Source organism: Micromys minutus, assembly GCF_963924665.1.
Source record: "Micromys minutus genome assembly, chromosome: 17".
NCBI classification, from domain to species: Eukaryota; Metazoa; Chordata; class Mammalia; order Rodentia; family Muridae; genus Micromys; species Micromys minutus.
In genome coordinates this window covers 50,590,496-50,604,477 of record NC_137952.1, presented here as the reverse complement: position 1 = coordinate 50,604,477, position 13,982 = coordinate 50,590,496, and the positions used below count along the sequence as shown (strand labels likewise).

Here is a 13,982-nt window from a genome sequence, read left to right as displayed (position 1 = left end):
TGAAGGCCCTTGAAGGGACTGCGAACCAAAAGAATCCGTTTTTTTCTCTCCAAGTTAGTTGTCTCTGACATTACAGAGATACTTTACAGTCATGCAGAGCTGCTGAATGCCAGGGTTTTCCCGACACTGAAGGGATTCTGTCCCCTGCTCCTGTCTGTCCTTTGAGTCCGCTGACAGGGTAAATGCTTACTTTTCAGGAATCGATGTGTTTTTAAAGTCATGTCAAAGTTTTTACATACTTTCACTTTTTACTTTTTACAATGCCTTATGTGCAAATACTTCTCATATTCACGTGCATAGTCATAATACAGCAGTTCCACTTAACCAAATATAAAATGACTATTAAAAAAAAAACAACCTGAGCAGAGATTTAAATGAGAGCTGTGTAGTGCACACTAAACAAACACCAAACCAACTGAGCCACACTCGATTGGTGCCGTGTTCTACAGAAGTCAAGCCATGTGATCTGCCGCACTCCTGTTTAGACCATGGAACGGCAGGAGCAGAGGTCCCACTGCCCTGCGGGGAAGCAGTAGCGTCTGTCTTTAAATCCCAGCACTCTGAAGGCAGAGACAAGTGGATTTCTACATGATGGATGCCAACACGCTCTGCACCAAGAGTTCCAGGTGAGCCAGGGTTATATAATGGGGCCCTGTCTCCAAACAAAAGTGGGTCGAATTATTCCTAGTGTCAATTGGAAAGAGTTCCAATGATGAGCCCACCCAGGCCCGAGGGAGCCCTTCTGTCCAGGAAAGGGACTCGATTGATGAAAGCCAGTGCAAATTAAGAAGATTTAGATGTGCACTCAGCTGTGGTCAGTGTCTGCCACCCCTGCTGTGCGCTGAGGAAGCTGGGTGTCCCTCAAAGCTCCTAAGGCTCTCAAAGCTGCCTTTAAACCTCAGTCAGGACTAATTAAAATGGGAGAGATAAGCCAGGAAGGATTGTGTAGGATGGCCACTTAGGCACTAAAGAGGCCCAGGCAGGAGTGTTTTGGTTTTTCAAAGCCAGCTTGGGTTACACAGTGAGACACTGACTAAAAATACCAAGAATTAGAGATGTAGCCCAGGGTAAAGCCCTTACCCAGCATGCACAAGGTCCCGGGCTCACTCTCCAGTGCTGAAAAGAATAAAGGTTAATTATCTAATTATTTAAAATTAAAGTGTAATTTAATTGGAAATGCCATTAAAGATGTATCCTATATCCAGATCAGAATTATGTGCAATGGTTATTGACCTCCAAACCCTATAGGTTGATGTACAAAGGTGTCCGTGGCTTCATTTAACGTGAAAGGAAGACCCAAAGTCATATGAATTGTCCCTGAACAGAGGCTGGCCAAGCACTTTCTGGGAAACCCAGATGCTACAATTCTTGGCCTCCTCTGAGAACGAATCTAATGCGATTCGAAGCAAAATGTGTTTGATCTAATGTGAAATTAAAAGAGGGGGGGGATAACATATGAAATGTCTGTACTGTGGATCTCAGCTGCCTAAGACAAACTAGAGGAGAAAATAAGCCAAAATGCTAACAATGGTCTTCTCCGGGCTACGCTGCGGATAATTTAAATTTTATCTTCTGGAGCTACCGTGTCCCACAGGCGGCTTTAAGATCCATGTGGCTGTGTAAACTTAAACTAATTCAGATGGAATAAAATTGGAAATAAAAACCTTATTTACACCAGTCTCCCACCAAGGGCCTCAGTGTCACACAGAGGCTCCTGTGCGGCCAGCACTGCAGAGGGGTCTGCTGTGAGCCCCTATAGGTCACACGTTTTGCTCATGCTGGGAAGAATAAAAGAGTGTAAGGGAGTGAAGGCTCAGGCGAGCCAGCTGTAGACAGCCCCCAGGAGGGTCCTCAGCCTTCTGCAAGCCTTGCATTTTCAGGAAGTGATGAGGCAGACAGTGGGTGAGCTTAAATACAGACAATGCTATTGCTCCCAGCGTGAGAATGGTGTTTGGAGGAGCCCCACCCCCTGGGCCACTCAGAAAAGATGCTGGGGCTGGGAGTGGGGGTGGGGGTGAGAGAGAGAGAGAGAGAGAGAGAGAGAGAGAGAGAGAGAGAGAGAGAGAGAGAGAGAGAGAGAGAGAGAGAGAGAGAGAGAGAGAGAGAGAGAGAGAGAGAGAGAGAGAGAGAGAAAGCAAGGACCTGTGCATCCTGGTATGGAAAAAACCATCAGAGTTCTCTGGACACTGGATGCACTTTATTTTCCTGTCCCCCCCCCCCCCCATATCCTTTGCTGTAATACATCTTAGCTGCGAGTATAATCTGCTTTTGGTTCTTGTCAGTATTCTGGCAGATCATCCGACTTAAAGATGTTCACGGACCCCCAACAGTATCTCTCCTATAAGATTTCCCTTCAGGAATACAGAGGAAAAGAAACACTCGTAACAAGTAAGCCTTCTGTTTGGTCCTTATGAACTTTCCTGGCATCTGTTAGTACTCTGCCTTAGGCATCAAACACTTGTGAATATGGTTGATGTGGTCAATCATAGGCGCTGACTGAGAGCTATCTTATTCACGGGCCTGCAGAATTTAGGAGTGCTGTTTGGAATCAGACCATGAAATAGGTGGCACCTCTTCAAGGTATCCCAACTAGATAGTCTGTCTGTCTGTCTGTCTGTCTGTCTGTCTGTCTGTCTGTCTCCCCCCCCATGCCATCAGATATACTAAATATATTGTACATATACTGCAAACAATCTGACATACTAGTTATCCTGTAGATATGCCGCAAAGCAAATAGATTTTATGTTGTGGCCAATGATGGTCCACTAACTAACTGGTTCTATATAGTTCATAAATTAAGATGATTTTTTTCCCACATTTTTTTAAATGGTCAAAAAGAAAGAAGCACAACATATCACAGCATGAAAATATAAGCATTCACACTTCAGTTTCCAATCCTCTGTGGCTACTTCTCTGCTACATCAGCAGAGTTTGTGGCTGTGCCGGAGACCACCCACCCTTCCACACCAGCCTATGCTTAAGTCTTGTTTGAGGCAGAAAGTTTGCTGACCTCTGCTCTGGAGTCTTGTATGTCTCAACATGAGTGACTCTGCAAGATATGTACAAGAAGAATTTGCTTCTCCCGCAACATTAATATTTCCATATCTGCTTTACCGGGAGACAAGAGGTCTGTGGCCAAGGCCACTGAAAACGCAGACTGTTTAGTCTGAATCTAGGGAGATACTGTGGAGGGAACACTCACGTAGGATCCGTAATCCACAGCCAGAGTCTGCAGAGCCCAGGGAAGACCGAGCCCAATCAAGATGTCAAACACGTTGCTCCCGATGGAATTGGACACAGCCATATCCCCCATCCCTGCAAGGACAAGAGAGTATTAGTGATCGAGGGGACCTCAGCAGGAGGGGCCCACATGGGACTCTCCTGAGTCTTCTTCCGCCTGGCAACTGAATAGTTTTGCAGGACTATGTATGTACTTGATTTTCTCTAAGCCTATCACTAATACAAAAAATAACATTATGCAATTCAGAGAACCCATATCCTACTGATCCCCAACTTCCCTTCAGATATGATGACAGGGTAGGGAATCAAAAAAAAAAAAAAGTATCCACATTTGGTTCAAGAATGCTGAGAGATATGAGCCACCCTTCCGGTGGGAAGAAGCCCACAGCACACACGTGGCTCCACAACTTAGCCAACTTATACAAGATAGCATCGTTTCCATCTGCAACATAAAGATAATGCCACTGGGCCGGGGAGATGGTTCAGCGGTTAGAGCACCGGCTGCTCTTCCAGAGGTCCTGAGTTCAAGTCCCAGCAGCCACATGGTGGCTCACAACCATCTGTAATGGGATCTGATGCCCTCTTCTGGTATGTCTGAAGACAGCAGTGTACTCACATACACAAAATAAATAGATAAATCTTAAAAAAAAAAAAGAAAAAGAAAAAAAGAAAATGCCACCAAGTAGAATTTCCAGAGGAGTCTATGGGTCACTGTGTTAAATTTTGTCTCCCCCATTGTTTCAAATGAATGCCTTCCAACATCCACCAGGCGCATGAGTGAGAGTCAGCGCTGGGAAGGATGTCACTGTCTGGAGTGTCCAGCGGGTTAGTAAGCTTTTGGTTTTGAAATGGGGAAGCACCTGTTGTGTGCTGACAATTGTCATTTTGGAGTTGCTATGAGTAAGCTTAGTTATGGATGAGGGTGTAGGTCTATCTTTTATAAGCCCGTTTCCTTATCCATGAAATGGAAACACAATTGTCCCTGCCTCTGGAGTTGTTGAGTGAATTTAGTGTTTCACTTAAAGGGCCTCAGTCCAGGTGAGCAGGTTTTTTTCTATATTTATTGTTATTTTACAATTAATGGATGATAATAATGACCTGAAGGGTCTGCTGTGCCCTTTAGTTGCCACGTGGGGTGGCCCCCACCAGGGAGGGAATCCTTCCCTCCTTCCCTGTCCCCAGTGTCCCCGGAGGTCCCACCTTGTCTGGCTACAATGAGGCTGGCCATGCAGTCGGGCACACTGGTTCCGGCAGCCAGGAAGGTGATCCCCATGATGACGTCAGGGATCCCTAGGGTGTAGCCGATGATGGTAACCTTGGAGGAAGGAGGAAGAGGCAGTGAGCCAAGAGACACTGTGAGCCTCTGATCAAGATGCAGAAACATCTTTCATTTGGGCCATCTTGGGGGTGGGGTGGGGGTTGGGCAGTGTCTTTTCCGGATTTAACACAGGATGGCATGGACATTGAAGGAGAGCAGGTTTGACGCTTTGACAGAACCTGGACTTACAGTGGAAGGTTTGTTCCTTTCTGGTGATACTTGCACATTGGAAAACTAGATATTTGAACTCAATACGGCCCTGAATAATCCAGGCTGCCAGGCTGTACTAGGAGTGTGGGCAGCGTGCTCACAGATCTGTAAGGGGATTGACAAGTCCTGGAGAGGGGCTGCCTTTGCACCTGGTCTTGTGGAGAAATCACAAGTTTTTCCCATCCTCACCCCCTAGAAATTTGGGTGACAGATGATTTTGCTTTTCAACTTGACACACTTGGGAAGTGGAATCTCAGTTGAGGAATTTGCCTCCAAGAGATTGGCATGTGGGGACATTTTCTTGATTGATTATTAATATAGGAGGGTCCTGTCCGCTGTGGGTGGTACTATTCCTAGTAGGTGGGCCCAGAATGTATAAGAAAAGTAGCTAAATGCAGGCTTGGAAGCAGGGCAGTAAGCAGCATTCTTCCATAGTTCCAGCTTCCAAGTCTGGCTGTGAGTTTCTACCTGACTTCCCTTAGAGATGAGCTGTGCTCTGGAAATCTAAGATGAAATAAATGTTTTCCTCCCCAAGTTGATTTTAGTCACAGCAACAGAAATAGAACACTTGGTAATTATTGTTGTCAATGTCAACTTCTTACCACAATTGCTGCCTTTTTTTTTTTCTTTTTATACCTAGGCAGTGGACTGAATGTTCAGTTTTAACTTTCCTGATTCCCACAGCCATTCGGTCTGAGTGCTCCAAGAAAACTGAGGAACAGAGAGGCATCTGCCCAAGCCCCATGCTGCTGGTAAGAAGCAGAGAGGGCTCTGTTACAGGCAAGTGGGCCCCTCTGCAAGGCGGCCCCTCAGTTTCCACTGGGGATGGGTTGCAAAGGATGGGGTACCATCAGCTGAGACACTTCTCAGTGATGTGGATGACGCCATGGTTGTCCCCAGATTTCAAGAGAGAAAATCCCGAGTAGTACGGAGCTGGCAAGAGAGATGGTGGAGTCAGGGTCCAGAACCAAGCAGGCAGAAAAAAAGACTGATTCTTTGTATGTGGGCTTAAGGAAGTGGGTATTACAACGCCTGGAACTCTTAGGCCAGCCTCGGGTGCCACTGGGACATTCACACTTTCTATAAAATCCTGAGAATATGCAAACCTCAGCCCACAGGGAGGCCATCCTTCTTCTCACAGCGCTCGGAGGCTGGTAGGGAAAGTGTGTGTGTGTGTGTGTGTGTGTGTGTGTGTGTGTGTGTGTGTGTGTATGTGCAATAGATTCAGATGCAAACCAGAAAAGACTCTCATTTCCATTCAGTGCTCAACATAGGTGGCCTTGGGTTTCTGGCGTCCATCTCCAGGGAGGAAGGGAGGATGCTGCAACGCATATTTCTCTGTTGCTGTTCCTAAGAGTCTTTGTAAAACAAAGCTGCAAAAGCCCTGCGAAGCCTTAGGTCCTGCGGGACTGTGGCCCAGCTCTGCAGGGATTAGCCCCCTGCTCCTCTACTGTTGTTAGGATGCTAAGGTCCAGCCTGGAGTCCTGGAGAACTGATGGCTCAGGAAGCCCCGCCCAGGTCCCTGGCTTCTCCTTAGGTTACAGTCCTATCAGAAGCTAAATCTAGATTAATTCTTTCCATGGGTCAGACTTTCAGAGTCAGGGATAGCAATCCTGACTCCCAAACCTGGGCTGGGGATGATGGAGAAGGCCCTGGTCACAATACTTTCAGGTTTAAAACTCTGTTTGCCCACGAGGTTGAGGCTGAGGCCAGGGGTAACTGTGTCTTTATCAGGCCAGCTTCAGAAGTTTCCCATTACCTCCAAAATAACCTTTCCAGAATTTTCCTCTTTTGAGCTTTAAGTTGAATATAAATTCCTGAATTTATATTGCAATTCTGTCTAACACCCTAGTGAGGTTAATTTGGATTTGCATAATTTGTCATGGCTTTTAATTTCTGCCCAATTCTAAGTCTAATGGATTAGGTTTGCTTCCCAGCCAAAGAATATGTAAATAAACTGCCTGTGTTTCCGAAAATGGCTCTGGGGCAGAATGCTTTTGAGGCCCCATAACCTGGCGCAATCATTGGATCATTATTTTAGCTTGGAAGGGACCCTGTGCAATCACCTAGTGCAACAGGTCCTTTGCCCGAGACTCTGCTGCTCTTCCCTCCGCCAGAGCTGGGGAATTTCTTCTACTCATAGATACTGGGCTTGGCCACAGCATGTGCAGAAGGAGTAATGGTCTGAGAGGTTGGCTCCTCAGGTTTCCACTTACCCATCTCAGGGTAGCACCAGCCCAAAGGAAGGGAGTCAGCACTATACAGAAGATAAACCGCCCCCATCCCGCTTCCCCTCCCCCCTTCCCCACCCCCTGATACCCATATCCAAGGATTACAATCCTGGAGCTGGAGCAGGGCTTCAGAGCTGCCCACAGCCAAGCATCATTAAAGAAGTCAGCCTAAGGGTATGTGGGCAGAATGATTTTTAAACCCCCAAGCTAAGGTGTGGGTTGTTACGTAACAGACTGAATCGATAACTGGCTGATATGATTAGATCATGTGTGACACCAACTCCTGTTCATTCCTGGTACATTTCTCTCTAGAGAGACCCAGCAGTGCACAGGGCCCTTACACACTCACCATCCACACCATCATGTAGGAGAAGGCTGCGATCCACAGCGTAGAGGAAGCAAATGTCACCATAAACCACTTCTCCCAGTGGGGTTTGTTACAGTTGGGGACAGTGAAGTGCAAGACGAAACTCAGCGGCCAGGTGAATGCCCATTTCACAATTTCCAGTTTGCCAGCTTGGCGGTGGCGGTGGCGGTGGGGAGAGGAGGCAGACATAAAAAGAAAGGGAGAAATTAGCTTTACGTCTCTTGGCTGCCACCCAAGCCTGACACGGAAAACCAACCATAAGTTATATACTGCCCACCTGCACCTTAGCTTGTAAATAACCGAGTCACTTCACGGGTTACTGGCCTGGAGGGCTATAACAAAAAGGGGCTGGTGGGAAAGATGAGGAAGGCACTCACGACAGGGTGGTGTGTGTAGGTGTAGCTGGGAAGACTACCATTTTGTATCTGTTCTCGGTTCCCAAATCACAGCGCGAGCAGTCACAGCGCCACCCAATGGGAGCTTTCAGCATTGCACCATAAGCTGCTATGGGTTCGAGAAGGCATTGCTCAGATACTTAAAAGGTTAGAGAACAAGGTGGCCAGTCAGCCAGTGAAGCCAGCCTCCACCGTCCTGGGTTGTCTGACTGCTTTCATGCCAGAAACACCCAGAGATGTTCATTTGGTTGACTATCCTGCAAGTAACATCAGATTTGACAAATATAGTAACTTAAATCCTTTGGTTTTTCAACTGCTAATTGGCCTGTGGAAAGAAATACGTTGGCACGCGTGTGGTATTTGTGCCAACTGGGATACAAAACATCCTCATCTTCCAGAAAATTCTCTGTGTGTCTTTGGAGTCAACCTGACCACCACAGATCAGCATTTGTTCACCCCAATCTTTAAAGGAATTAATCATTGAGTGATCATTCCTTTTTCTTACCAGATGTTTGTTTTGAGACTGATTAAAGTGCCATTAGTTTATTCCTTTAACTGCTGGCAATATGCTGACTTTGCTTCTCCACTCTCTTGGGGCTGAGCTTTGAGCAGTGGCCAGTTGTAGATCATAACAATTAGAGTGCCTGTCAGTACCCTTGCATGGGTCTTCTGGGGAGCACGGCTTTGGTTTGGCTGAAGGCCTGGGGGGGGGGGGGGACTGCTGAGCCATGAGGTAGGCATTGACTTTTTAAGGAACTGAAAATAGTTTTCAATTGAGAAGTTGTAGGTGAGTCTGTGAGGGCGGTCCAGCGCACCGTAGGCAGTGCCACCCTGGGACCGGTGATACCAGAGTGTATAAGGAAGTAGTCTGGACAAGCCATGGGGACAAAGAAGCAAGGGATGGCCTAGATGCTTCCCACCCCCATGACCTCAGGTTCCTGCCCTGATTTGGTTCCTGATTTGGTTCCCCTTAATGGTGGACTCTGACTGGGACATGTAAGCCAGATAAAGCCCTTCCGCCCCAAGTTGGTTTTGATTACTGCTTTATCACAGTAATTTAGCACAGTCACTCCAGCTCACCAGATATTACGTTTATTACTTGTGAGCCGTGTATCCAGTGGTACAAACTCACAGAGTTGCTGGGAGGAGTAAAGATGACATGGTAGTAGTCGGACAGGTGAGGGTCCCGCCTTCCCCGGCCCCCCGGCAGGTTTTAAACTTTGTTAAAGATCTGTTAAAATGACTCAGTGTCTATGAAGCTCCCACTGCCTGATTTCTTTCCGGGGTGCATTTTCTTGTGCATAAGCAAAGACAGGAGATGGAACAAGACAACCTGCCCACTGAGCTACCGGATGCTCTGTGCTGCCCTGAGCCCCCAGGGCGGGCAGCAGGCTGCAACAGTTATACTGACAAACCAGACACCTTGAGAGAACTCAGACGGTGACACACCCACTTGCTTCAGCTCCTGAAGAGACAGACGCAATAGGGCTGTCTCAATAGCTCGCACAGGCCTCCCCGAACATCAGATAACGTAGCCATTTCTACCCAGGCAAAAGGGCTGCAGAGACTGGAACCAACACAAACCCTTCTAGTTGTATGCAAGTTCATTTGCATGTGAGGAAGGCTCTGGCTGTGTAGACAGATGATCTGGCTCGGTGAGCTGGCTGGAAGACACCCTCCTACGGGACCTCTCTCGAAAGGCTTCTCGTAAGGGCTCTTTTCTTGCCTATACTGAGTATCGTGGGCTGAGCTGGCAAAGGGACGGAGCTCCATCAAGAGTGGAGGCTTCTGGACAGCTAAGGAAGAGGAAGCGGAAGAATCTGACAGAACAGGGCACACGGGGCCTAGGGCAGATAAAGAAAGCTGAGAGTTGAGGCTGACGAAGGACAGGAAGCTGGAAAGAGCCAAAGAAACTCACGGCCCTGACTGCAGAAGAGTCCCAGTGATCTGTCAAGCCCATGACGCTACAAGACACCCAGGCCGGAGAACTGAAAAATCCCGATACTGAGGCCTGCATAAACAGGCAGCAACACTAGAGGGCGCTACTTGCAACTGCTTCCACCGGCCTGGTGTTGCTGGTCACTGCTGCCAAGCGTTGAAGAGATGCAAGAGCAACTGAGCCAGCTCTGAGAATCTTCTCCAGCCCTTCTCCCTGCCAGGGGGCCTGGCTCCATAAAGACACGCCCACGTTAACGCCTACCTCACCTCCATCTGCTCGCTCTTGCTGGCAGAGAGCTTTAAGAACAAGACTAGAGCATTTCCTTGCTGTCTGCCATCTCTAGAGTGACACCACACCTCCATCCCGTGACCAACGAAATGGCCTGATATGGCCCCTGCTCTCACCCCATCTACCCGTTTTTCAGAGCATTCTTCTGCCTCGAGTAAACTAAAAATATTAATATTACTAGTAATGAGATATTAACTACATGATAATTCACAGTATCAGAAAGGCCGAACAATGGTTTTAAGACTCTAAGAGTAGTCCATTAATGAGGACTAAATAGTATTAAGAAAGTGGGCCCTTTTCTACTGGGCACTATGCATCTTGTTGGACTTCATGTGGAGAAGGGGCAGCGAGACCCGAGAGCCTGGCTAAATTGCTCATCGAGATGGAAGGTTGTTTCCTGATGGGCTTCAGGTGTTGCAGGCCTCATAATAAGGCCAGTCTTTGAGTCCCATGTGAGCCCTTCAGTTGTGCATAGAGACTTTACCCACATGTAGCTCTGGGGGAATCCCTTTGCTGGACCTACATGAGGGAGAGAGGGGGAGAGGGAGACAGAAAGGGGGAGGGGAGAGGGATGGAGAGGGAGGGAGAGGGATGGAGAGGGAGGGGGAGGGATGGAGAGGGAGGGGAAGAGGGATGGAGAGGGAGAGGGGGGAGAGGGAGACAGAAAGGGGGGAGGGATGGAGAGGGAGAGGGGGAACAGGGGGACAGAGAGGGAGACTGATTTAAGATAGACTCCCAATTATGGGTTACAAAGAACCAAGTGACTAGGAAAAGAAATGACCTCAACTTGGATCTCTAATATCCCTCAGAATCTAAAATGGAGAAGGAAGATGAGGTCATGACATGGGACTCCAAGCAAGCGGGAGGATGGGGTTAATTAAATAAAGCTGTGCACAGTGTGGGCTTGCGCCATCGAGGGCCGAGGTCCCCTTCTGCTATTCTCAGCTGCTTCAGCTTGGCGCTGGGTTAGGAAACCAGTCTCACAGCCGTGAAACTGTACAGTCACAGTTCACACCCTTGTTCCTCGGCAACAACAACCCTAAAGGTGGGACCACACAGACCGGTGTCTACAATGTGACTGTAGCTCAAGGCAAAGGTTTCATTTCCTGAGCAAAGTGAGCACCACAGGGAGGCGGGAGTGAAGAAGGCGGCGCACGTTTCAGCTGTGATGCCTAGTCCCGCCTCAGCAGCCCTGAATGGTTTCTATATGTTGGTCTATCACTGCGTGTTCTGAATAGAGCCCCAGGGGCACATGTATCTGTTCACTTAGAGCAAACGTGTTGGGTGCTGTCTAAGCCATTTTGTGCCAGGCTAGGACTCAGCAGTGAATGAAGGCACGCTTCTTCTCTGTGGAGGCCATATACTTGTGAAGCTGGCACAGCAGGGTGGCAAATGGCAAGAGTCCTTTCAAAAAGCTTGCTTTGCAGTTCTTTGGAGGGAAAAAGTAATTGCGCAATTTGTCGGACCCATAGGTAAACATTCACGCTTGTTCTTATTGCATAGAAAGCAAAAACACACATTTACAATAGAAGTAAAAATCCATCTAGCAAAATACAATTTTATTTTGGTGGATTTCCTTTGTGTGTGTGTGCTTATGGAAATGTGTTTACCTATAAACAAATCTCTGTTTGCAGGTGGTAATGGTTTGTCCACTCAAGAACATATGTGTAGGGATGTGTGTACTATGTGTGTGCTAGACGTGTGTACTATGCATAGGTACATATAATGCACAAATATTTAATGCATACATACATTTGATATGCATCTATAAACAGCTTTATTAAGGCAAGTGTGGTACGATGGTCGTAGTGACTGCTGTGAAACAGGCTTTGGGGACATGCCTCCTGAATTGCTTGTACAGGATGCTTCAGGTGCGGTGGAACAGGGTTAAGTGAGAATAGAGCTCGGTTTCAGAGCCGAGCTTGATTTCAAACCTATGAACTGTTTCTGTAATTTTTCCATTTAATATATCCAGACTGTGGATGGTGGCTGTGGTTGACCGCAATTAACCTTGAGTGAGGGAAACCACAGAAAGTGAAACCACAGGTGGAGGGGCTGCATTTTTCCCCCTGTGGAGACAATCTACTAACAAGTAGCAATTTAGCTTTGGCAGGTGTACAGGAATCTGGACGGGCATTTCTTTAATTAGATTTGGTAAGTGCCAATCGATGTTTTAGGGAAGGAGTGGGGGATCAGGAACAGTTCCGGTCGGAATTGTGCGTGTTGCCTGCCCCTCCCCCAGACACAGGGAGCGAGAAGCTCAGCAAGGCCTTGCATCAGAGAACGGCACAGGCCTGGGGACTCCAATGGCATCTGCCACTAAATGAGCTTTCATTCATGTTGGTCACATTACATTTGCTCAAGCCATCCTCTCCCGAGCTCCCTCAGCCCAGGAGAACTGCACACACTATCTAAGACTCAGATGACCAACACCGTGAACTGGACCAGTGCAGCCTTCATGAAACCAGTCAAAAACACTTTGAAGGTCTAGCAAGGACACAAAATACTTTGGGCTTGGTCCTATTGTTCTGCTGATGGGTGGGAGTGAGATACACGGTTATGGGACCATTACACATGCAGGCCAAGGTCCTGAAAGCTTCCAACAGGACCAGCTTTTGCATGGCTCTGCGTCTCCTGTGGATGCTACTGTGCAAGGAACAGGATGTTAAAGATGCAGGTACTGAGCAGAGGGAGGGCGGGGGAGTGTGAACACAGGAAGCAGGGAGGTGTCCCCCAGAGCCATCTTACACTGGGCATTTCTGGCCTAGAAGGAACAGCAGTGAATTGACTCTGCCCGTGGGCACCACACTGCCTGTTGGCATGGGTCACACACTCTGAACGAAAGGTCCTGGAGCATGACTAGGACGCTAAGGGAGGACTGTCGGCTTCTTAATGCATCTGGTGAAGTGCTCACATTTCAACTCCTGGCCATGCGCCTGCAATTTTGGACATTTCACAGCAGAGCCCTTCCCACGGCAGACACTTCATACAAATACGTTTCTGCTTCTAGATGGGCCCTTTGGGAGTTGAATAATAAAGACAGCCAAGTGAAGAGCATCTATCAGTGATCCCCAGAAATCTCCCTTCCAAGGCCCAAACCCAGGACATCTTACATGGGGGGTCGAACGGTGTGTAGGGTCCTTCATCGTCATCTTCATCCTCCTCCTCCTCTTCATCTTTCTCATTGTTCTCATTGTCTTCATTTTCATTCTCTGTCTCATTGTCAGCCTCAGCCACCATGTCATCCCTCCGGGTTCCGTTCACACCCCTGTCTGGGGCACTGCTGGGCCCTGTTCCGTTCTCCACGGTGTGCTTAATTGGGATTTTGATGGCCACTTCAGATTCCCCGTTGGTATAAGCTCTGCTGTTTATCAGTCTTTGCCTCTAAAAATAGAAAGTGATCTGTCACTGTAGTCGGAGGGACGGAAACTACCCAAACCAAAAACCACACCAGGTATGTCTTCCCTAGCACTGACAAAGAGGTGGTCCAGAAGACTCTGGGGCAAAGGGCTAGAAATTTCTCAAAGCAATGACAGACTTTTAGGGGTTGGTCTGGTGCTGTTATATATTCAAAGGCTGAGTACTAGCCCCCAAGATCCTCAACTTACACCAGCTCTTGTTGTATAAGCCTACCCCCTCCCCAAGTCATCCGTGACTGGTTACTAAAGATGCCTACAGCCTGGGCTGGGCAGAAGAGAGGGAGGAGGAGCGAAATTGCCATGGGGTGGCTTGGATTGTGAGCACCAGGTTGGGAGGCTGTCTGATTGAGGAGGAGCACCCAAGGTGGAACACGGAAGATGATATCTCAGGAATCACCACAGGGGCGGGGACAAAACAGCACAGAGGGTCGCCATCTGACTAGCTCGAGTGTTCCGAAACTTACTGTACATACACGAAGGTGTCTGTGGCTTGTATCTGGGAACAGTATGGTCTAGAGTGACCAACAAGGGGGTGTGGCAATCATCATAATGACAATAACCATGGTATAGATTTA

General features: G+C 48.0%; 1 protein-coding gene across 2 annotated transcripts in view; it reads right to left on the bottom strand.

The window, feature by feature from the left end:
* Positions 1-13,982, bottom strand: part of SLC24A3 (solute carrier family 24 member 3) — a 439,524-nt gene that overhangs the window by 16,704 nt on the left and 408,838 nt on the right. For both annotated transcript variants that reach the window (XM_080931187.1, XM_080931188.1), the window contains exons 12-15: positions 13,102-13,372; positions 7,349-7,515; positions 4,441-4,555; positions 3,203-3,315 (exon numbers count right to left, since the gene is read on the bottom strand). In XM_080931187.1, the coding sequence (XP_080787313.1) occupies positions 3,203-3,315; positions 4,441-4,555; positions 7,349-7,515; positions 13,102-13,372 (666 nt within the window). The remainder of the gene's footprint in view (positions 1-3,202; positions 3,316-4,440; positions 4,556-7,348; positions 7,516-13,101; positions 13,373-13,982) is intronic.